Here is a 25,170-nt window from a genome sequence, read left to right on the forward strand (position 1 = left end):
TGAATGGTTCAATAAAAACGACCACAAACGGTGACAACACATGATAAATACATCACATTTGCAACGGCAAAGTATTAAGAAGTTTTGTATTTATTATATTCATAAAGGCACAAAATAATAATAATTTGAACCAATGACGTGCAAAGTCAAGGGGTGATCAAGTGAGAGCAGGAGGAGGGGTTTGGGGGGGGGATCTGTGAGATCAGGACAAGTGCAGTGAGTCACAGGAGATGTGAGGGATACACTATATAAGGAGCACTGAGCAGGCGGGAGGCACACAGTGGCACTGAGCAGGCGGGAGGCACACAGTGGCACTGAGCAGGCGGGAGGCACACAGTGGCACTGCGCGGGCAGACACAGGACACACACACAGTGACACTGCGCGGGCAGACACAGGACGCACACACAGTGACACTGCGCGGGCAGACACAGGACGCACACACCAAGGGGTTAGAGACCCGTGAGCTGACATAAAGTGAGTTAAGAACAGACTGCTGGTAAAACAGAGTAGAAGGGAGCCGGGTCACATTGAAGCGCGTACACTTCGCAGCCCCCACTCTGCAGTACTGAAGTGTGCAGCCAGCAGCCAGCCACGCGTTCCGCGCGCACTTGTAGAACGTTGACTCGCGAGAGCCGCGCGCACCTCCCTGGCACGTGCCCTGCGCGGGACTCGGGCTACAGCGGGGTGTGAGGGTTGGTGGAGGCCCCGAGGCAGTTCCGTCGCCATAGTTACGAGAGGCAGTTGAAGCACGCGGGAGGTGACCGTTGGCTTCCCGCTTACACAAGCTGCGCGAAGTGTCGGAATGGCGCTGCTGAGGCTGCGGGTGACGCTGCTGTGCGCGGCTCTGCTGCTCGGAGAGCTGAGGGCGCAGAGTCCCCGGGGGGTGCCAGGAGGAGGAGGAGGAACGGGAGAGTACGGGGTGAGGCTGTGCGGCCGGGAGTTTATCCGGGCGGTGATCTTCACGTGCGGGGGGTCCCGCTGGAAGAGGCTGTCTATGCTGGAGGAGGAGGAGAGCGGGGAGAGGAGGAGAGACAGCCCGTCCTACCGGAGAAGAGGTGAGGGGGGACACAGGGACCCTACAGGAGGAGAAGGGAGGGGGTGAGAGAGAAGGACCCTACAGGAGGAGAAGGGGGGAAGGGCCCTACAGGAGGAGAAGGGGGGAGGGAGAGGGACCCTACAGGAGGAGAAGGGGGGGAAGGGCCCTACAGGAGGAGAAGGGGGGGGGGAGGGACCCTACAGGAGGAGAAGGGGAGAGAGGGACCCTACAGGAGGAGAAGGGGAGAGAGGGACCCTACAGGAGGAGAAGGGGGGAGAGGGACCCTACAGGAGGAGAAGGGGAGAGAGGGACCCTACAGGAGGAGAAGGGGAGAGAGGGACCCTACAGGAGGAGAAGGGGAGAGATGGACCCTACAGGAGGAGAAGGGGGGAGAGGGACCCTACAGGAGTTGGTGAGGGGGAGAGGGACCCTACAGGAGGAGGGGGGGAGAGAGAGGGACCCTACAGGAGTTGGTGATGGGGGAGAGGAACCCTACAGGATTTGGTGAGGGGGGGGAGGGACCCTACAGGATTTGGTGAGGGGGGAGAGGGACCATACAGGAGGAGAGGGGCGGGGGGAGAGAGAGGGACCCTACAGGAGTTGGTGATGGGGGAGAGGGACCCTACAGGATTTGGTGAGGGGGGAGAGGGACACTTGGACTGGGGGGAGAGGGACACTACAGGAGGAGAAGGGGGAAATGGGAAATTAAGGGTACAAAGAAAAGAGACTAGGAGAGGAGACGGGAGTTGGGTGGGGAAAGAGGGAAGAAGACAGTAGGGGCGAGGACACATTAATTATTATTAATATTATGGAGTGAGGAAGTGGCACTTATTATTACAAATGACCCCATGTATTTATATCACCATAACTATTATTACTATGTATTAATACATGATGTATACAAGTATATTACATATATAATATTATTGCAATGTGTAGTATTATCCCTGACTATTATTAGTGTTAGTATTATTACATACTGTCACCGAGATTAGGACTCTAGATCACAGTATTTTGCCAGCCCTGATAATATTTTGTGCCACGGACAGAGAAACTGGTAGAAATAAAGCTTTTATTACATGAGTCACATAGCCAGCACAGTGTCCCCTGGCACGCTGCATGTCCCTGTCCCTCTCCGCATAGGAACATTTAACTCATTCAATGTATGGAGCTTAAATCTTCCCAAGCACAGGGAAGACTTGTAACATTTCTCCCAGGCAGTTTAACACACGGGTGTAACCTATAACTTGCACATGTTACATTACACAGCATGTGCACTATACACTCGGCTTGGGACTTGTGCTGCGGTTGAATTGGGTTTTGGATGGCACATGTCAGATTTGAGTTTGCCTGCTCAGTGTGTGAAGTGGTTGGAAGACAAACACAATGAGGTTATGAAGGGTGTAAAAAAATCCCACTGTACAATAAGACACCCATATTTTTCACAACGCCTAAAAGTTTCCCCACCATGTTGACACGTCCTAAAAGGGTTTGATTGCATTTATGAAACAGGTAGAAAGCAGAAAGTGGTCACTGGCATGTCACAAACCCAAATCCTTATCTGCAGGCTAAAAGGACTATGCACATTTTGGGGACAAGTAGGAGACCTACAAATGCACTTGTTGCTTTGTTCTGTTTACTGTCATTTGTGCAGTGGAGGGTATTACTTGTTACCCACCCTCATCTAATTGTGCCTGTATGTGGAGTGGCACCTAAAGGTACCATAACCACACAGCATGCACTTGTCATTTAAGGGTGCAGCCCAATGTACGGTAGGATCAAATAGACTTTCAGCTATAATTGCAGCGATACGTTTAATTAACAAACATTTTTAATAGACTGCAATGTTTTTTTGTGTGAAAGTTTTTCTGGTAGGGTTTGTAAACTTTATAGCCTAAAGTTTAAAATGGAAGTGATGCCTTCAGCCTGCCTTTTTTCCTCATAGTGTTTCCTTCTCAGCATGGTGGAGAAAACAAATTTCCCAACACACCCCCTTTGAGTTCCAATAGTACAGTCTAGACTTTAAAAAAAATTTTTTTTAAATATATGTATATTTGACAGATTTAATTCTTTAAAAATATATCCATCATCCAATTTTAAGCAGGAGTCCAATTTTTATTTTTTCAGTTTTTTTGTGTGTGTAAATGATAGCTGAATTGGAGCGCCAATCGAGCTCCGGGAGCATCCTGGTTCCCAAGATTATTTGTGTTAGTGCGTTACACAAAAACACCTACAAATATATCTATGGGTTCACCAATATAAACTCACAACTTCAGCTCTCAAAGACATTGCAACTTTTCCTGACCCAGTGGCCATACCTGCCCAGTGGCCATAACTTGCTACTGTATATCTCAGGAACCTTTGGCTCTCCAGAGTTTGGTTGATGGGTGAACATGATCAGAGCTGAAGTAGAGCCAGCCCCCTGCTGTTCTGTTCCCTGTCATTAGATCAACTTAGTTAGATGATGTTGTTAACCCCTTGAGTGTCAGAGAAGACAACAACACTATGCATTACAATGCATTACTGGTCCCTCTGACACAGGTAGGGTTAAGAACAATTGGCACATAAAAATGAATAAGGTTACATGGGAAAGTTTTTCTTATTTTTTTTTTTGATGGGGCATGAAAACAATTGCATGTACTTCCAACACTGAACTGTAAAAATGGCATAATTCATGATAAACCAGATGTTTAAACCATTGACACTATTGGTCTTTCTCTGTAATTAAATTTTGTGAGAATCCATCTTTCCTGGAGGGAGATGCTGAATTTATTTTGAAAGCAGAATCCAGGTGTCTTATCTAACCACAAAACACCCGCTTTTAACTCTTAGAGGTCATGATAGTGATAAGCCCTTTACTTTACATCCAATACACAGAAGAAGTTTCGCTAGCAATTTTGTGTCTAAAGCCCTCTCCCGCCTTATACCTCTCTCACTGTGCCCCACACCTCTCAAATGCCTTCCCCTCAATATCCAACTAGCACCCTCTCTATCCACCTTTTAAGACCCATCTTAAAACCCACCTCCTTAACAAAGCATATGAGTACCTGAGTGGCTGGTACTATACACTCATACACCGACCGTGGGCCCCTTGCAGACGCACTTACTAGAACACCTTCCTACTGTCTCTGTACGATCTTCCTACTTACCAATTACATTGAAAAGCTCTTTGGGGCAGGGACTCTTTTTCCTAAATGTTACTTTTATGGCCGAAGCACTTCTTCCCGTTATTTGTTATTTATATTATGTCACGTGTATTACTGCTGGGAAGCACTATGTACATTAGTGGGGTACATATACATACTACACAATCTTTGTTTGTTTGTTTTTTTTCTTCGGTTTGAGAATCTTTGCTCCCCAAATCCAAAGAAGATGTTGAAAGTAATGTTTTGGATTTGGGGCATAGTTCCCATAAGAGTGAATGATCCCAACTGAAAATTTTAGTATCAGTTTTACAAATAAAAAACGTCAGCTACATCGATGATATTTTATCCTTGCAAATAAGACAAGATGTTTTTGTTTTGTTTGGAAATAGATGCAATATGAGTAATAACACTATTTAAAGATGTATTCCTTATTACAATTACATGAATTACATCTATAACTGGTGATTGTCTCTTCCTTTTATATTTTTGTTTAATAATGGCAGCATAATTAGTTTGAGTGCTGGGGGTAGTTGTACCCACTGGGTGCTGAGCAGTTTTTGGTGCTAGCAATGTTCAAAACCACAAAAACAATAATGTCCTTAATATAAACCAGATACATCCAACTGTAAAAATAAAAATATGCCTGGTGTTCAACTACAGCAACGGTTCCCAACCCCAGTCCTCAAGAAACCCCAACAGGTCAGGTTTTAAGGATATCCCTGCTTAAGCACAGGTGACTCAGTCATTTTGACTGAACCACCTGTGCTAAAGCAGGAATATCCTTAAAAGAAGCAATCAATGCAGTGTATGTATGTATGTATGTATGTATGTATGTACAGTATGTAAGTATGTATGTATGTACATATACTTAGTTAAGTTATGGTGGGTAAAAAAAGTGACAAAAACCCTCCAAAGAAAAGCATATAGCAAATGGAAATATTACTGTATGCTCATTTGCATGTCTTAGACAGGTCTGCAACCCCACCTTTCACCATTATCACCCAGCACTTCCACTGCAGCAAGGGATTCTGGGAAATGACATGCAAATTAGCACACAGTGCCACCTTTTGCTTCAAAACCATTCAACATGGTTCCCCTATAGGCTTAAGCTTGCTGCATGGTCACAGCTTTGAGCACAGCCAGGGTTAAGATGCATAGCCAGAAAACCCACCCACAGACAGACTGTTTCGACCTTAATGGGTCTCTTCAGTGTGGAATTGGTTATACTGGCTATGCAAAAATGAAGCAATGGATAGGTTTTACCATACTTAGTTAAGTTATGGTGGGTAAAAAAAGTGACAAACACCCTTCACAACAAAGAATATAGCAAATGTGTGTGTGTATTGGACTAGCTGATATACCCGGCGTTGCACGAGATAACATTTTCCTTCTCCCCCTCTGTCTCCACTCCCCTCCTCCGTTCACAGCTCCATTCCCCCCTCCCCCGTTAACAGCTCTGGTCCCCCCCCCTTTCACCCCTCCGTTCCCCCCCCCACCCCCTTCACAGCTCTGTTCCGCCCCCCTTCACAGCTCTGTTCTCTCCCCCCCCCCCTCGTTCACAGCTGCAGTCCCCCGCCGGTCACAGCTCCGTTTCCCCCCCCCCCCCTTCACAGCTCCGTTCCTCCCCTTCACAGCTCCACACATCACTCTCCCCCCCTGCACCACAGATCATTCTCCCCCCTGCATCTCACATCACGCTCCCCCCCCTGCATCTCACATCACTCCCCCCCCCTGCATCTCACATCACTCTCCACCCCCTGCATATCACATCACTCTCCCCCCATCTGCATATCACATCACTCTCCCCCCCCTGCATCTCACATCACTCTCCCCCCCCTACATCTCACATCACTCTCCCCCCCCTTCATCTCACATCACTCTCCCCCCCTGCATCTCACATCACTCTCCCCCCTGCATCTCACATCACTCTCCCCCCCCCCCCCTGCATCTCACATCACTCTCCCCCCCTGCATCTCACATCACTCTCCCCCCCTGCATCTCACATCATTCTCCCCCCCCCTGCATCTCACATCACTCTCCCCCCCCTGCATCTCACATCACTCACCCCCCTGCATCTCACATCACTCTCCCCCCCCTGCATCTCACATCACTCTCCCCCCCCTGCATCTCACATCACTCTCCCCCCCTGCATCTCACATCACTCTCCCCCCCTGCATCTACATCACTCCCCCCCCCTGCATCTCACATCACTCTCCCCCCCTGCATCTCACATCACTCTCCCCCCCTGCATCTCACATCACTCTCCCCCCCTGCATCTCACATCATTCTCCCCCCCCCCTGCATCTCACATCACTCCCCCCCACCCCCCCCCCCCTGCATCTCACATCACTCTCCCCCCCCTCTGCATCTCACATCACTCTCCCCCCCGGCACCTCACATCACTCCCCCCCCCCCCCCGGCACCTCACATCACTCCCCCCCCCCTGGCACCTCACATTACTCCCCGGCACCTCACATCACTCCCCCCCTGCATCTCACATCACTCTCCCCTCCTGCACCTCACCACATCACCCCCTCCCCCCGCATCTCCCTCATATCACCCCCACTGCATCTCCCTTATATCACCCCGCCCCCATCTCCCTCATATCACCGCCCCCATCTCCCTCATCTCAAACCCCCCCCCGTCTCCCCCCCAATCTTTCATATATCGCCACTGCATCTCCCTCTCTCCCCCACCTCAGGCTGCGGCAGAGGCATGCAGGTTGCGGGCGGGCAGGAGGCGGCGCACACTCGCTCTGAGGGGGAGCCGGGGAGAGGAAGAGCTGGGCACAGCCGGGGGAGGGAGAGCTGGGCACAGCTGGAGGGAGGGAGAGCCGGGAAAGCCGGGGGGAGGGAGAGACGGGGAGAGAGACAGGAAATTGTTGGGGCGGTCAGGCGGAACCCCTGGGACTGCTCAACGGAACCCCAGTGTTCCGCGGAGCCCTGGTTGAGAATCCCTGCTCTAGCAAGGAGGGGGCACGGGGTGGCCTCACTACTAGATCGCGCTCGTAGCCAGCAGTCCTGAGAGTCCAGCAGTCCAGGACTTGGGGGGGGGGAGGGGGGGCGGCCAGACTTGGGTGGGAGGCGGAGAGCGGACTGGGGGGGGGGGAGAGCGGACTCGCTCCGAGTACTGTGAAGGAGAAGCGCAGAGTGAGGAACATAGAAGATTGCCTGTGAGCCCCTGTTTGTGACGTCACCCCGGCCCGCAAACCCCGGCCCTCAACAAAATGGGAGAGGTGTGGCCGGCCGTCAACCAATCAGAAAACGCACAAACCCACAGACAAACATTTCATATATATATATATATATATATATGTAATTACCAGATCTTGATCCGGAAAGAAGAGACAGCACACAGCCAAGTTGAAATGACAATATATTGAGGTAACAAAACCAAGGCACTACATCCGACGTTTAGGTCAGCTACATGTGACCTTCCTCAGGGATGTGCATTGAAAGAGTGCCAGTGAACAAACATATATACCCAAAGCAATCAAAAAATAATCAAACTCACCCGTGTAAACCAATTGCAAACATGCATACACAAACAGGTGACGTCAGGTCACATGTAGCTGACCGAAACGTCGGATGTAGTGCCTTGGTTTTGTTACCTCAATATATTGTCATTTCAACTTGGCTGTGTGCTGTCTCTCCTTTCCGGATCAAGATCTGGTAATATCTGCTGTATCTATTACGCATATGGGATAAGCATCAGTGTTTCAGTGTTTACAGAGTGCCTGCTGCCTTGTTTAATTCATATATATATATATATATATATATATATAGATTGAAGCAGTGGGTCTCTGGAGCTAAACCCTATTAATTTCAGCCTCGGGGACCCCTGCTCCTGGAGATACTTACCTCAGTAGTGGGTGTCGGTAGCCACTCCAGAGTTCACATTATGGCTGATTTTCAATGCGCGCCAATAGGAAGCTATGATGTCCCTCGGTGTGGCTTCCTATTGGCCCACGAGCGGAAAACTGCAGAGAGATACTGTCACGGTAACTTATGACAAGATATAATATACACCAAATAACTGGGTTGAACTGAACGAGGCTTAGATATAATAAAGTATATTTATTCCTTAGATAGGTGAACACAACAAGATAGTACAATTAATAAACAAGAAGGTAACACTTACTTAGGGGTTGGAATGAAGAAGTAGTCAGATTGCAATTCTCCAGCAATCAAGTATCAATCAAGATGTAACCAGAAGACAAAGACTGTAGGGTTGACATCAGTTTATATATCTTTTCAACCCTATTCTTACTATTGAGTGCAGACTATTGGAGAACAATTACCTGCACCCAATCTCTAACGTGGGAACACTGTTAACCCATGCCCCCAGCTAGATGGCACATGCGTACTGGGACCTTGAGGGTCTCATTTCTATAGCTCCACACCCGAGTCAGGGGTACCGGGCAGTCTGCCAGATGGGGTATCTGGCAGGATATTCTTTGTAAGGTGTGAGTTATAGCACCTACAAACCACTCAAGCCCTGCACTTCTCCGCTCTCATGTAAACAGTTAGAGAGGCTGAGCCTTTGATCAGGGGTCTGTTTCTTAGACATTAGGTCGCCCCCCTGACCATTTGCATTCCTCAGTGTGCAGGAATCTTCGCGGGCTTTTGTCCCCGCTTTGAAACACAACATAGTTTTTAATATACAGACATTAAAATAACCGGTTCTGTTGGGTCCAGCGGGTCGAAACGACCCAGTCCTTCATGCCGGAAGTGGTTCACCATAGTGGCCAAGTTTCAGCCCGCTGTGAGCCACAGAACCGGAGATATGCAAATACAAGATAAACTGTTTATTTCTTTATTACAAAATTCTCCGCTGTAAAATAAATCTCAGTTTTTCACTCCTTTCCCATTGAGATCGACGGGCCCCGTCGTCATAGACTTTCAATGGGGAAACTCCGCCATTGCCGCCTATGGGAGTCCGCCGCCATAGACTTACAATGGGGCATCGCCGCCGTTGAAGCCTATGGGACGTCTCCGCCATAGCCGGTCAATGGGGAACTGCCGCCATTGATGTCTATGGGAAAACTCACGGACCTTTACGGTGGTCCATACTCCGTCGGGTTGGTCGAAGAGGGTCGGGAATGGACCTGCAGTCATGCCGGAACAGTGACTGACGGCACCCCAAACCACGGCCCTCTGGACCCTCCAGAACCGGAGATATGGGCTTATGGTTTTCAGGGTTTTGGACTTAGCCGTTTTCTCGCGCTGCTCCTCTCGTCGCCATTGAAGCCTATGACCGCTCAACCAGCGCGACCCTTTCTGGAGGTCCTGGATTCTGGGACCCGGTGGTGGTCAAGTGTGGGGAGGCGTAGGAGCTAGGGGCAAAAAGAATTTTATTCCTGGGTGCCCTAGAACCTACGATTCCCACAACACTTGTCGTTGACCTTGAACTAACAATGATGAAAGCTCTTTTTTTAGACAATGTTTCCGCTTTGCGGTTTGGACGGCTGCCAACCTATTCCTGGAGATCGCCGTCGAGGAATCTCCATTGAAGTCAATGGGCCCATTGACTTACAATGGAAAACCGCTGCTCTTCCTCTCGGATGCCACCTGCTGGTCTTCGAGGGAAACAGGTCCAAAACCGCTAGATCCGCCATTGAAACGAATGGAGCTCCAATGGCGACCTATGGGACTCTGCAAAATGGTGCCTGAAAAGGCAGGAACATTAAACAAAGGGCTATAATCATTTCCTAACTATTAACCCATGTCCTCCTGGATGGATCCCAGTGTGTGTGTGGTACAGACACTTACATGGTGATAATACACTAGAACAGGGGAACACACATTTTCATGTTCCAGCAAGGTAAAAACCACATTCCTGTACCGCAGTCCAGTTATCCCCTTGCCTCCCTGGTGAGGTCAGGGGGTGGCCATATGGGGGGCAACCCCTTTAATACCGGGCCAATCGCCCTCTCCCTCTACACCTCCCCTTCTTAATAGGTGACCTGTGGCCCTCTGGCCCTCACGGGGAGTGGGTCACTGTCATGGGAGATGGGGGTTGGCCCGGTATTGAAGGGGTTACACCCCATTTGGCCACCCCCTGCTCTCACGTGGGAAGCAAGGGGTTAACTGGACTGCGGTTCAGTAAGGTGTTTTTTACCCTGCTTCAGCAACCAACTGTATATTGCTGTTAGAGACAGTTAGGCCCATGTCTGGAGCATTGGGTTTGAATTATAGCACCTGTGACAAACGTTCTCTACACAGGAGGCCCAGCTTCAAAGCATTTCTTGACAAGGGGTTTTATGGGGGCCAGGGGTGCGGTTACAGAAGGAGATATCAGAATGAGTGACCTTATTAAATATAAGAATACCTTGAGATGTCCTCGGCTGAACATGCTAAAAATGACATATGTGTATCCGTGGGACCGAGTCGCAAATAATGATTACAGACACATGATGTCTAGCAGGTACTAAGAGACAGATATTAATATCTCTCTTAATTTTAGTGTTACACGGTAATATTTAGTCTAATTGGGAGCGTCATGCGTGCCGGAATGTATTAATATGTCTCGCGTGCCAGTAAGTACTACTCATCTGAAGTTATGAAGTTATTTAGATATGAAAAGCAGTTTTTAAACGTCCTGGGGTGGGAGGAGTTTTACTCTGGAGTAAGACTGCCAACCTCACCACTGATTTATGACTGGAAATGCATATAAACCAGTGTCAGTCCTATACTCAGTTGTCTTCATGTATTTTCGTGGTGTGTACATCTGAACCTGAATTATGGAAGAAATGGCCCATCGTGTATCCTGATGGCTTTCTTGTCCAAACCTTTAAGTAAGTGTCTATATTTTGCCTGTTATTTGTATATCTTGTGTGTTCACTTTTTCAAGGAATAAACTATATTTATTTATATCTTAGTCGTGTTCAGTTCAACCCAGGTATATTTGGTGTATATTATATCTTGTCATAAGTTACCGTGACAGTCACTGCTGGCACCATTAATGAATTCAGTCTCAGAGGGATAGTCCTGACGTAAAAGTCCATCAGCATTGCTGTTTTCACTACCCTTATGCTGGATAGTGAACTTAAATTCTTGCAGGGCCAAGCTCCACCTTAGCAGTTTGGCATTCTCCCCTGATGCCCTCTGTAGCCAACTCAGGGGGTTATGGTCTGTGATGACCGTGAAAGCCCTCCCATACACTTAGGGTTGGAGCTTTCTGAGTGCCCATACAATGGCCAGGCACTCCTTCTCAATGGTGGCATATGCCACCTCCCTGGGGAGTAGTTTGCGGCTGAGGTACACAACAGGGTGCTCTCTGCCGTCTTCCCCCACCTGGCTCAACACAGCCCCAACGCCAAAGTCTGAGGCATCAGTCTGTATAAGAAAATGTTTGGTATAGTCCGGGGCAGCCAGTATGGGGGCCCCAGCAAGCGCAGTTTTCAGTGCCTGAAACGCAGTTTCACAGGCAGGAGTCCAGGTAATAAGCACAGGCAGTTGCTTTCTGGTCAAATCAGTCAGGGGTTTGGCCACGGCGCTGTACTGTGGGACAAATTTCCTATAGTACCCTGCGGTGCCTAAATAGGCCATGACCTGTTTCTTGGTTTTTGGAACAGGCCACTGAACTATGGCTTCTACCTCGGCTGGCTCTGGTTTGAGGTGCCCTCCACCCACCCTGTGCCCTAAGTACAGGACCTCTGCCATCCCCACCATGCACTTTGTAGGTTTCAAGGTAAGCCCAGCTTCCCTAATCCTAGCTAACACTGCAGCTACATGTCCTTAGTGAGATTCCCAGGAGTTACTAAAGACAGCAATGTCATCTAAGTAAGCCCTGGCATAGCTCTGCATCCCTTCCAGTAAACGATTGACCAGGCGTTGGAAGGTAGCCGGGGCATATTCATCCCAAATTGCATAACTAAAAACTCATAGTGGCCACTTGGAGTGATGAATGCTGACTTCTCCCTAGCCTCCAGGGTCAGTGGGATTTGCCAATAGCCTTTGCTCAAATCCATGGTGGTCAGATACTTTGCCCCCACGAGTTCATCCAGTAACTCATCCATGCGGGGCATGGGATGGCATCTGACACCGTCCCAGCGTTGAGCAAGCGGTAGTCCACACAAAACCGGGTGGTCTTGTCCTTCTTAGGGACTAGGACTACCGGACTTGCCCAGGGACTCTGGGACGGGGTAAATACCCCTAGGGTTAGCATCTCCCTGATCTCCCTCTCTATACTGGTCTTGACCTCTGCTGACACTCTATAAGTGTGCTTATGCAGAGGTCGCAAGTCCACTGTGTCCACTGGGTGTTCTGTGAGATGGGTTTTCCCTAGCATGTTAGTGAGGAGAGCCCTATACTTAGCTAGCATGTCCCTGGCTTCTCCCTTCTGCCTAGCACTCAACTGTGCCCCTATCTCCACCTGTTCTACAGTGTTTCCCTGCCTAGCCTCCCCAAGGAGATCAGGCAGAGCATTGCTCGCCGGATCTTCCAGCAGTGGGCTACAAATTGCCATCACTGCTCCCATACTAGGTGCTCTGTACCCTTTTAACATGTTAATGTGATAAGTCTTATGCCTCTCTGGCTCTACCTGTACAACGTAGTTGTACTCATTCACCTTTCGGATGACCTGGTACGGTCCCGACCAGGCAGCCATCAGCTTGTTTTCCCGAGTGGGTTTGAGAACAAGCACCTGCTGTCCTGGGATGAATTCCCTGCTACGGGCATTCCGGTCATACCATTGCTTCTGCTTGGTCTGAGCGGACCTGATGTGATTCTGGGCCACCCCCATAAGCATCTCTAACCGTTCTCTGAGATCTACTACATACTGGATCACTGAAGCATCAGTAGCAGTAGTCTCCCCTTCCCATCCCTCCCGGAATAGGTCCAGAGGTCCACGCACCCTGCGGCCATATAGTAGCTCGAAGGGGGAGAAGCCTGTAGATTCCTGCGGTACCTCTCGGTAGGCAAACAGCAAGTGCTGTAAGTGAATCTCCCAGTCTTTCCCCTCCGCCTCTATAATGGTCCGAAGCATCTGCTTCAGGGTACCGTTAAACCTCTCACATAATCCGTTTGTCTGGGGATAGTAAGGGGTAGTGCGCCTGTGCTGTACACCGCATGCATCCCAGAGACACTGTAACAGTAGTTCACTCATGAACTGCGACCCTTGATCGGCTAGGATCTCACTAGGGAAACCTACCCTAGCAAAAATGTTCAGCAATGCTGCTGCTACGGTCTTGGCATCTAAGGTGCCAAGCGCTACCGCCTCAGGGTACCGGGTGGCAAAATCCACCACCGTGATGATGTAGTGCTTCCCTGACCTGCTAGGAATCATAAGGGGACCTACAAGGTCCATCGCTACCTTCTGGAAGGGTTCCCCTATTACCGGGAGGGGTTTCAGGGGTGCCTTCACACGGTCGCCCGCCTTACCTACCCGCTGGCAGGCATCACAGGAGCGGCAGAAAGTGCCCACATCCCGAGATGCCCCCACCCAGTAGTAACGCTGTAATAACCGGGCTCGCGTTCTGTTGACCCCCTGATGCCCCGCTAACGGAATAGAGTGAGCTACCCGTAACTGTTGCTGTCTACCCCTGGGGCACTACTAGCTGTCGCTTACTGGTCACTCCCTCCACTATCCCTGGGTTCCCCGCTTCTCTATACAGGAGTCCCCGATGCCATAGGCAGCGCTCAGTGCCCTCCCCTGGCTGAGATTCGGACGCCCGAAGTCTCACACCGGCCAGGGTAGGGTCTGCCTTTACTGCCTCCCTAAACTGGGCTCCTAATTCTGGCCACCCCCCAGTCACATCTAGGTCAGGGGAATGGGATGCGGTGAGGGGGAACAGTAAGTCAGTCGGTGATTGCAACTGATCCTGGCTTACCTTCCCGGGCTCCTCAGCGCCCTCCGCTAATGTTGGTCCCAAAGGCAGGGGGACTAGAGCCGCCGCCATCGCCGCGGTCTGGCTCCGGGTGACTGCCGCCACCGCCGCGGGTCTTGGTACCCGGTCGTAGGTGCAGGTCATCGGTCCCAGATCGTTGCCAAGAAGAACTTCAGCATCCAAACCGGGCAAAAACCCCAATTCCCGCACACCATGTCCCTCCCCCCAATCCAAAAAGATCCTGGCAATTTGCAGGAAACGTGGCTCTCCGTCTGCCACAGTGATCTGCATCCCAGGTCCTGGGAGCAATTCCTCTGGCCGGACCATATCAGGTCGGACCAGGGTTACTGCAGCACCTGAATCCATCAAGCCGACTGTGACCGGGGTGAGTTGTCTGCTCCGGCCGTCCGTTTGCTGCAGGATTGCACTGAGGGGTCGTCTTCCCCTGGCTGTAGGCACCGATGAAACCGGGGCAGGCGTTGCATGGGACGTCTCGCTGGGAGTTGTTTCCATGACTGGTCGGGATTCTTTGGTGGAAGCCACCCGCACGCGGGCTACCGGCTTCGCAGCTGGGGTGCGTTGCCCCTGATCGGGTCCGCCAGAACGCAGGGGTTCTGGGCAATCTGGTCGGATGTGACCAGTGCGGTTACAGTTGTAGCACCGGCGCTCGTGCCGGAGCTCTCCCGACTTCGGTGGACTGCTGCCCGCAGGCGGCTTCTGAGTCCATTGGGAAGTACTGATAGTCTTTTTAGCTGGGCCCGCCGCCGTTTTGGCTGCTGCTTTGGCGGGTATCAGCGCCCGGCTGGCGACATAATCATCTGCGAGCCTCGCCGCCTCCTGGTAAGTCTTGGGGTTTTTGTCGTACACCCAAGCCCTCAGCGCCGGTGGACACTGCTGCATGAGCTGCTCCTGGAAAATCAGATCCAGCAGGAGTTGGTAAGTTTTGGCCTCATAGCCCTCCACCCATCTGAGCCCATGCAGGGCCATGCGGGTCACGTAAGTCACATAGGACTCCTGGGGCTGTCTCTCTTCAAGCCGGAATTTGCCCCGGTAGGCTTCAGGGGTGAGACCATATTGAAATAATAACAGCTCTTTTAAGTGATCGTAGTCGTCAACATATTCCTCTGGAAGCGCCATCATCGTTTGCTTAGCCAAGCCAGACAGTAAGGGGTCCAACCGTGCGACCCGCTGCTGGGGCAGCATTTGTACCGCCGGCACTGCGTTTCAAAGTTCTTTAAGAAACTGTCGATCTGATCAGTACCTTCCACGAACTTGGTGAGGCTGTGATGGTCCAGTTTGAGAGCATCTCTGTCGCGGTGGGCAGGGGGGCAATAAGCGGGTCTGTTCACTGCCATAGTGATAAACTGCAGCCGCTCCTCCGGTGTCCCTCTGTCACCCCACGCAGTAATCAGTGCCAGCATTTCAGGGGTGAACTGACTGGTAGCCGCAGCGACCAATACCCTTCCTGCTGCACTGCTCTCGGGAGGTGCTCCTGCTCCCTCTCCGGGATTCTGCCGCCCCGGCACTGGGTTCCTTCCCTGCTATCCGGGAGGCGGCACAAGGGCAAGCTGAGCCGTTCCCTGGGGCTCTGCAAGCCAGGCTTCGTGTGCCCTGACCGCCTCTTATCATCTGCTCGGCATCCTGGTCCTCTGTGGGCAGGTCATATTCTCTGCACTTTTCCTGTAGCTGAGCGCGGGTCCGGACGTAAGATGAGCCGGCAACCTCACTCATGGTTCAAGGCTAATAGATGTTCAGTCGGAGCAGTGAGGTGGTGTTACAACTTGTGTTAAATGTTGCACAACTGTGTGTTCAATAGCTTTAGTCCCAGGAACTCGCAATTCACCTCGAGTTCCACTGTATTACAGAGTCCCGCAGTGCCGGAACAGTGACTGACGGCACCCCAAAACCCCGGCCCTCTGGACCCTCCAGAACCGGAGATATGGACTTATGGTTTTCAGGGTTTTGTACTTAGCCGTTTTCTCGCGCTGCTCCTCTTGCCGCCATTGAAACCTATGGCGCGACCCGCTCGGCCAGCGCGACCCTTTCTGGGGGTCCTGGATTCTGGGACCCGGTGGTGGTCAAGTGTGGGGAGGCCTAGGAGCTAGGGACAAAAATAATTTTATTCCTGGGTGCCCTAGAACCTACGATTCCCACGCCACTTGTCGTTGACCTTGAACTAACAGCGATGAAAGCTCTTTTTTAGAAAATGTTTCCGCTTTGCGGTTTGGACGGCTGCCAACCTATTCCTGGAGATCGCCGTCGAGGAATCTCCATTGAAGTCAATGGGCCCATTGACTTACAATGGGAAACTGCCGCTCCTCCTCTCGGACGCCACCTGCTGGTCGTCGAGGGAAAAAACGCTAGATCCGCCATTGAAACGAATGGAGCTCCAATGGCGACCTATGGGACGCTGCAAAATGGTGCCTGAAAAGGCAGGAACATTAAACAAAGGGCTATAATAATTTCCTAACTATTAACCCTTGTCCTCCCGCATGGATCCCAGTGTGTGTGGGGTGCAGACACTTACATGGTGATAATAGAAGAACAGGGGAACACACATTTTCATGTTGCAGCAAGGTAAAAACCACATTCCTGTACCGCAGTCCAGTTAACCCCTTGTCTCCCTGGTGAGGTCAGGGGGTGGCCATATGGGGGGCAACCCCTTTAATAGCGGGCCAATCCCCCTCCCCTCTACAGATACCGACACCCCCTTCGGCGGTAAGGATCTCTGGAAGCAGGTGGTCCCCGGAGATGAAATTAATGGAATTCAGCTCAGAGACCCCCTGCTTAAATATCCTGTATTATGGGGGGGGGGGGGAAGGGGCAGCATGGATTGCTCCTTTAGAACCTGACCTGTTCGGGATACTTGAGGACTGGAGTTTTGAACCACTTACCTACAGTATCTCCAAATTTAGATAACTTTCCTTATGCTCCATCCCTAGTATCAGTCATTAAATGTCCATGGGGGAAAACCCTATACCCACCTATTCCATGTGGAAATCCCAACTAAGATGGAAGAGAAGATCTCGCCATTTCACCTTGAGGCGAGGATAACTCAGATTACCCAAAAATGTGTAAAAAAAAAAAGTTTTATATACTTAAATGTATGTGCATGTGCGCAAACACACCCACACACACCACACACCCACAGTTTGAAAAATCCACTCGCCCTGGATGAGTGAAAAATTGGGGGGTTAACAGGTTTTTGGAGCTGAAAAAACTGGCTGGTGCACAACCTTTTCGGATGCAGCGCTATCAATTACTGTACTGCACTGCTTCCTGAAGTCGCACCCTTTAATGGCTTGCATCACGCTATGCAAGACATTATGGGGTGCAACTTCGGGAAGCAGTGCAGTAATTGAAAGGTACCAAAAGTGCCAGTTTACCTGGGACAATTAGCAAAGATCTTTACCTATGCACAAATAGCTCAGGAATAACTCTAAATGGCATAAAAAGCTTGTAAAAATAATCAAAAACTGTTTTAAAAAGATTATAATTTTTTGCATAGATCCCATTTTTTAAGGCAAGCTTTTTTCTGTACAATTTTAGCAGGGGATATTGCATCCACTGGCGTGTTATGGTGGGATATTCTGTGTTATGACGCGATACTGAGTTATGAGCCGGTGCAATAAACTTTGCTACATCTATTTCTCCAATATAACCTTTGCAACATCTGGTTCTCCAATATATTGCTTTTTCACATGAACAGGTCCTGGTTGAGCCTTCTGGAAATTGGTAACTTTATATCCATGCATTTTGCATTGTGTGAAAGGAAAGATAGTTTGGACATATCATGCTATGCACAAATCCTGTGAGCTTGACTTTTACAGTTCTGTTTTGGTATTTTTTTTTGTCTTTAATTTATTTTAGTCACCACCCCCCAGAAAAAAAAACCTGTCTACTGTATGGATAGATTATTCTAAAATAGATTCTCTCCCCCGTCGCACCTGGAAATGTCATTACATACAGTACAACGGTTCCCCCATGGTTTTCAACGGTTTAACCATGCAAGCAGCTTTGCCATCAGATCAGGCACACACAAATAGATTGTAAGCTCTGTGGGGCACGGATCCATGCCTGCAAAAATTCTATGTCCAGCGCTGTGTACACATTAGCACTATAAAAAAAAACACTTATTACTGTTCAAAGTGTCTTAAAAAGCAGTGGTAGTGTGCACAATTTTAGCAAACGTTAAACTTGTTACCCTAGTTGCTGCTTTTATGACGTTTCCCTAATGTCACGAGTGCTGGCACTGTGAGAGCCCTTATAACGTTCAGGGAATATTGAGGTTTTTGTGTGTTTGCTTGGGCTGATCAGTCATTGCTCCACTGGAATGACAGCGACGGGCCCTCCACTTTGATTCATGTCATCATGCCATTGGCCACAGCCACATGAATGCTACCCAAGAAGAGAAGAGGTTGTATAATGGGTTAAAGCTTTTTGGATGCCATTTTAGAAAAGATTATACAATATTTCCAATTTAAAAACAAATGGTGACGCACTTTTTGTTATCCGTTATGCATTAAAAAGGAAAGTAGAACTGCAGAATTAAAATGAAAACAGTATTGTTACTCAGTCTCTGTAAATAAAACCGTACAGTAGTGGTACTCCATACCTCCTATTAGCATTACACTTTGACCATTGCATCATATGATTATTTTACTGAAATTTTAGGGACAATTGCTGTATGAAAATAGATCATAATTACTGTTGATTTGTATGGGGACATATGATGTGTTTAAGTTGAGGCAGGATCACCCACTTATACAAATTATCAGCTGCTGCCTTCAAAGATTTAATGAAACTTCACTATAAAGGACACAGGCCTAGAGTCATCAAAAAGTGTGTTAGGCAAGAAATGCGGTATTGTAGCCAAAACAATGCAGTATTTTTAAAGGTGCAAGTCATCAATGTTGTACCGCAAAAAACATCTGATAAAAATATAAGGGTTGGCACCAAAATGGCGTCATTTTGGTGCTAGTCATAAAATCCCGATATTCGAACCTGGCTAACGCCCCAAAATACCGCAGATTTGTTATCATCTACTGGCGTTAGCCATCCTTGCCTATGTATCTAATGGCCATTATATTCATAGGCAAGATAAGCTAAACCAATAGGTGATACAACTACATATAACATATTTAACTAGGTATTAACCCCATAGTACCCCCAAAGAGTCAGTCATGGGTTTCTGTGACTAGCTGACCACTAAGGGCTATAAAAGAGTTACTATTAACTAAAATTACACTGCCTACCCCTCTTGTCTACCGGAGTGGCAAGTAAGGCATTGCTTCTACCACCACTCTCCCCGGGGCAATTACCCCCCAAACGCACACCCGCAGCAAACATTTCCCCCTTGTAGAGTAATGGCCAATAGCCCTATTAGCCAAATGTGGCTAATATGGCTTGCGACCACTAGAAGTTTACAAATAATAATGTAATATACAAAAAACATTAATACAATATGTGAACATAAACTGTCACTGTGGCTACCCAGGCCCTCTTAGTTGGAGCCTAGATAGCCACATTGGCACTCGATAGCAAGCTGTAATAAAAAGTGTCCCACTTAACCCAATCCTGAAGACCGTCATCTTTAGGGCTGTAGCCCCCATGAACCAATCCAAAAAAAAAAGGGCGATACCCAAACATTCATAAAACCAAAAAAGATAATAATCCAAGCCCGATACCCAAAAAAATGAATCCAGGCTCGTTGGCCTATTTTTAATTTGTCTGCGATGGTGGATACTTAATTTGCCCCGAAGCTCTCTCTTCTTTTGATAGATTTTTCTGTATTTCTCCTTTTCATTCTTTTCTTAATTCCAATGTCTTTCGTCAATCTTCAGTCACTGAATGTGGCCTCCTCGCCAATGTGATTGGTTGCACAATGTGCTTCCCGCCATTTGTGATATCACCAATTTTGCCAAAAGTCTAGGACGGCTTGCTGCAGCCAACTCACCGCCGCAAGCCGTCTCGCCCACAAAGGTAGCCCCTAACATTAAGTCCTTACATTAACCCGTTAACCCCTTACCCTAAGACCCCTAATGCCAACACTAATCTTCACCCTAAAGACCTTAACCCCTTACCCTAAAAAGCTAAATCTTACCCCCTTACCCTAAAACCCAGAATCTGCGTTTTTACTCTAAAATCTCTAACCTTAACTCCTTACCCTAACCTTAACCCTTGCCCTAAAAAGCTTAACCCCTTACCCTAAACCCCTAAAGTTAACACCTTAACAACTTACCTTAGCGTGCGAGATGGCCGGAGACGAGTTGGCTGCGGCAAGTTGTCCCATTCAGTTTTCTAACCAGGGGAAGCTTGGTTGGCAAAATCTGTGATGTCATCACAAATGGAGGGAAGAACATGGTACAGCAAACAATCTGGTTGGTTGCTGTACCATATGTCTATGACATGTACTTCTGCATGGGCCATCTCAGAAGACAGCAGTCAGCGAGGAGGCCACATTCGGTGGCTGAATATTTAAGAAAGACATTGTAATGAAGAAAAGAATGGGGGGGAAAATACAAAAGAAAACTATCAACAGAGGATCCAGGGCAATGGATTGGGTCTCATTACAAATAGGCAATTGAGCCTTTAGAGTACTAATAGGCCAATCAGGCCTTGGATTATTTGATGATTATTATTTTTTTGGTGGCCATCTGGCCCTGAATTAATTTGTATGTCTTTTTGAATTGTTGGGCATTGACCGTTTAATTGGTTCCATGAGGCTGCAACCCTAAAGAGGAGAATGGCTTTCATCAAAGATGGAGCAAGTGTGAAACTTTCATTGCAGCTTGCTACCGTGCCAATGTGACTGTCTAGGCTCCCATTTAGAGGGCCTAGTTTGCCACACACAATTGTTTTATGTTTATAATTATTTTTTTATTATTATTTATGTTTATATAGTATAATATTAAATTTAAGTAATATTTTTGTACTTACTGTGGCTAAAAGGTAGCATAGTTTAATGTTATTAATCCCTTTGGTGCCTGTGGTGTATCTTAGTAGCCAAAGGCATTATAGGGGTTAATATGAATTATTACCTAACCATATGGTAGAAAATATATTACATAACCCTATTGTGCAAATATAAGATTAACCTCCCCATTTTATTGGGAATTACTTTGTAATTATCGGTTGTGTTAATTACCACATCCTGACTACTTAAAATATTGCACCAGGTAAAAATGTAGCACAATCTTCATGACTTGGATCATAACATTGCTACAAAAGCACTGGATCAATCTATATAAAAATCTATTTATTTTTACATTGTGCAATAAACTCAGTTTTAACGGAGTTTGTCTCCAGGCAAGTCATCTAGCTCAGCTCACCAAGTGAATACGAAACTTCTGGTGCTACCAGGGAAAAAAGAATTATATTGGTGCAACGTATTTGAACATTTGAGAGAGGGTGTAATAAATATGTCTATATATCAGTCTGGTATGGCAATAGACTGTGATTTACACAGACACTGATGCTCACAGTGACAGAGACAGATGATAGGCAAAGACAGATTATGACAGATGCACAAGACCCATACAGGCATACCCCGCATTAACGTACGCAATGGGTCCAGAGCATGTATGTAAAGTGAAAATGTACTTAAAGGGAAGTACTACCTTATTCCCACTTATCGATGCATGTACTGTACTGCAATCGTCATATACGTGGCATAACTGATGTAATTAACACATTTGTAACAGGCTCTATAGTCTCCCCGCTTGCTCACAGCCTCGGTACAGGTAGGGAGCCGGTATTGCTTTCAGGATGTGCTGACGGGCACATGCGCGAGCTGCCGTTTGCCTATTGGGCGATATGTCCTTACTTGCGAGTGTACTTAAAGTGAGTGTCCTTAAACCGAGGTATGTCTGTATTTAAATGCTGTAATAACGTTGCTTCCCAATGCTGGAGAAGAAAGCTGCGCAATTGAAATAGCTGGGACTAAAAATCTCCAGCACAGTGAAGCAGCTTTACAGGATATTTAATGAACATGGGGTAGGGAATGGGGGGGATTGGGAAGGGGAACCCTCGCTACTGCTTTATAAGGTGGTCATTTTGCTACAATCGGGTAATGAGCAAAATTGAACCATAAAGAGAAAAGAACCCCAAGTAGAGCACTCATCACCTAAGGATAACAGGGACACAAGTGGGTAGTGATGTGTAGTGGGTGAAGAATATTAATGAATTAAAACAAACTTTATTGACGAGTACATAACTCTAAAATTAAAATAGGGGCGCTCAGGAATCAATAGTATGATTCCAGTATGGCCAGTGAGACAGGCGAATTAAAATGATAGGATGCAGCAGGATATGTGACTGGTGCCTTGTAGAGGAATATATATGTACAATGACTAATACTGCAGTAATAGTGGTGAATACTCCTCCCCACCTACAAATCCTGTATAACAGCCACTTAATAAGATGTAGTGTATTCCTTAAATAGGTAGATGTATGTGGCTGCTCTTAACATTAATTACAATAGGCTATACGTAAGTGAACAGTATCAATTATTGTACAAGCTCAGCCTAGTAATACCCCACTGAGAGGTTCAAGCTTTAAATCAGCTTGCTAAAGGTTAATGCTGGGGTAAAGTTAGAAACCTCAGCTTGAACAGGGTGTAATGCAGGTGTGTGGGAACCGGAACCACTCAAACAGTGCACACGTAGTGCCTGTTGAAACATGAGCCTGTCATTAAACAGTCTGCATCCCGTCTGTAGTAGCAGCCTCAGTGGTGAAGCTTGATAGCAAATCCATATAATATGTGGTCACTCAGAGGCTGCTATTAAGAAGGTTAAAATAGCATAGTTACAGCCAGCACATAGCTGCTGCTGCAAAGCTATGAGAAGCGGGTGCGTTTGAATCTCGGACACACGTCCCGCCCCCTAACGACGTGATGACGTCACTTGCCGACGTACGTTTTGTGAACAGTTTCTCAAGGCTGGAAGGGAGCCAGTGAGCTTCCTCCAGTATATATCGGGTGAACTCCGATCTGATTGGTTGTTGCGTCCTCCTACAGGCAACGGCCAACTGGAGATATGACAGTTCAGTCAGAGGGAGCTGTATACATTACATGATCCTGCAAATGGGTATAAAAGTGGAGAGAACTTGGCGGTAAGTAGAGAGGTACTCCTGCATACACAGGCCAATCAGTACATGATGGATGGAAGTGAGGATGAGTTAAATGAAGGGACGGAACACAAACCCTTCATTTAAACTCTTTGGGGACAGGGTTTGCAGGGTATAAATCCATCGGGATTCCACTTTTAATAGCTCCTGATCCCAATTGCCCTTCCTGATACCCAGTGACAACTGATCTATTCCTTTAAAGGTAAGTACGGTGTGATCACCATTATGGTGTTCATTGACATATCTGGCTACTGGGGTGTCAAGACCATTTCTAATACTGCAAAGATGTTCCAGAACACGGACTCTGAAGGGGCGTCTGGTCCTACCAATATACTTTTTTGTGCATTTACATTTTGCCATGTATATGACGCCCGATGTTTTGCAGTTAATAAACTTGCGTATTTCAAATGTACGTGTGTCGTTCCAGTTTGTGAAAGTTTTGGAATTCTTAATAACCTTACAGCTATGACAGCTGAAGCAGCCTGGGGGTTTGCGTGGGAGCCAAGTAGGGTTGGCAGTAATCTCAAAATGGCTTTTTTTGTTTCAATTTTTTTTATTAGACAGTTATGACATTACAGGGTATAGATAATACAAACAGTAAGCCCGTCTAATACACATTTTTTTTTTTTTTTCCTTAACTGGGAGGAGAAGAGGAAAGGCTCAACGTCTCCCTGACCATATGTGGTCCAACGGGGCGGCGCGAGCATGGAAACAGAGAGGGGATAGAGAAGAGAGGGGGGGTGGGGTGGGGTGGGGGGGTGGGGAGGGTGTAATGGGGAAAGGTCTTATTCCCTAGCTTCTTGGCAGTTCTGGTTTGGATCTTGGTGTCCATTGGGTCTCTGATCTGTTAAGGGGTGTTTCGTCTTAGGAGCGCCATGTGGGTGTACCATGGATCCCAAATATTAGTGAATGAGGTAGAGGACCTTTTAAGGAAAGCTGACAATTTCTCCATGTCCATTACTTCTTGCACCCTTTTTATTATTGTTTGTTTGGAGGGGGGAGACACTTTCTTCCAGGCGGCAGCCACCGCACATCTGGCCGCCGTAAGAATAAAGGAGACTAATTTTCCTGTTGGCCGGTCCAGATAGTCTAGTGGCCTGGCCAGCAGGTAGGTCAGCGGTTCAATGGGTATTGTGAGGTCTGTGACCTCCTCTATTAATTTTTGTGTCGTTTCCCAGTATTTTTGAATTTCCGGACATGTCCACCAAATGTGGGCCATGTCCCCCTTTTGACCGCAGCCTCTCCAGCATAGATCGGATGCCAGGGGGTAGATTTGATTTAGTCTGGCTGGGGTAAGATACCAGCGGAACATTATTTTGTAAATATTTTCTCTGATTGTGGTACATATAGAAGTTCCTGAGGCATTTTCCCAAATACTTTCCCAGTCCTCTCGGTCTATAACTATGTCCAATTCTGCTGCCCAATGCAGCATATAGTCATGTGTGGGGGCTTCTGTGCCCCTCTCTAGCTCCGCGCATATTTGTGTTATTAGACCTTTCTGGTGAGCTGTTTCTCTGCAGAGCCGCTCGAAACCTGTGAGAGGGGGAAATTTCAATGTTGGGGATATTGTTTGGATAAAGTGTCGAATTTGTAAATACTTGAACACGTTCAGTCCTATTATTCCATATTTGGCTTGTATGTTTTGATAGCTCAGGAACTCCCCGAAGCTCAAGAGGTCGGCAATCACCTTGATGTTTTTGGTTTGAAATTGGTCAAATTGTCTGGGCTCACAGCCAGGTGGGAATTTCGGATTTTTGTGAATCGGTATAAGTTGAGATTGTGGTGTTGTGAGCTTGTACTTGAGTTTGCTTTTCGTCCAGGTCTCCCATGTGTGTCTCATTGGGCCTAGTTTAAATTTGCTATTCTGCATGTCCTCCTTGCTCAGGGACCAAAGGCAAGCCGGCAGTGAAGGCGTTCCGGCATATTGTGTTTCAATATCCAGCCAACAATATTGGTTTGGGTTTGCGTTCCAGACTACCACCTGTCGCAGTTGGGCGGCTAGGTAGTATTTTGTGATGTCTGGGACTCCCAG

The 25,170-nt window shown here is 47.8% G+C and overlaps 1 protein-coding gene across 1 annotated transcript in view; it reads left to right on the forward strand.

The window, feature by feature from the left end:
• The first annotated feature begins 616 nt into the window (after positions 1–616).
• Positions 617–25,170, forward strand: part of LOC142493160 (relaxin-3-like) — a 31,168-nt gene continuing 6,614 nt past the window's right edge. The window contains exon 1 of the mRNA XM_075596733.1: positions 617–1,056. Coding sequence (XP_075452848.1) covers positions 804–1,056 — 253 coding nt within the window. The 5' untranslated portion in view covers positions 617–803. The remainder of the gene's footprint in view (positions 1,057–25,170) is intronic.

This window comes from Ascaphus truei, chromosome 1, assembly GCF_040206685.1.
Source record: "Ascaphus truei isolate aAscTru1 chromosome 1, aAscTru1.hap1, whole genome shotgun sequence".
Lineage (NCBI taxonomy): Eukaryota > Metazoa > Chordata > Amphibia > Anura > Ascaphidae > Ascaphus > Ascaphus truei.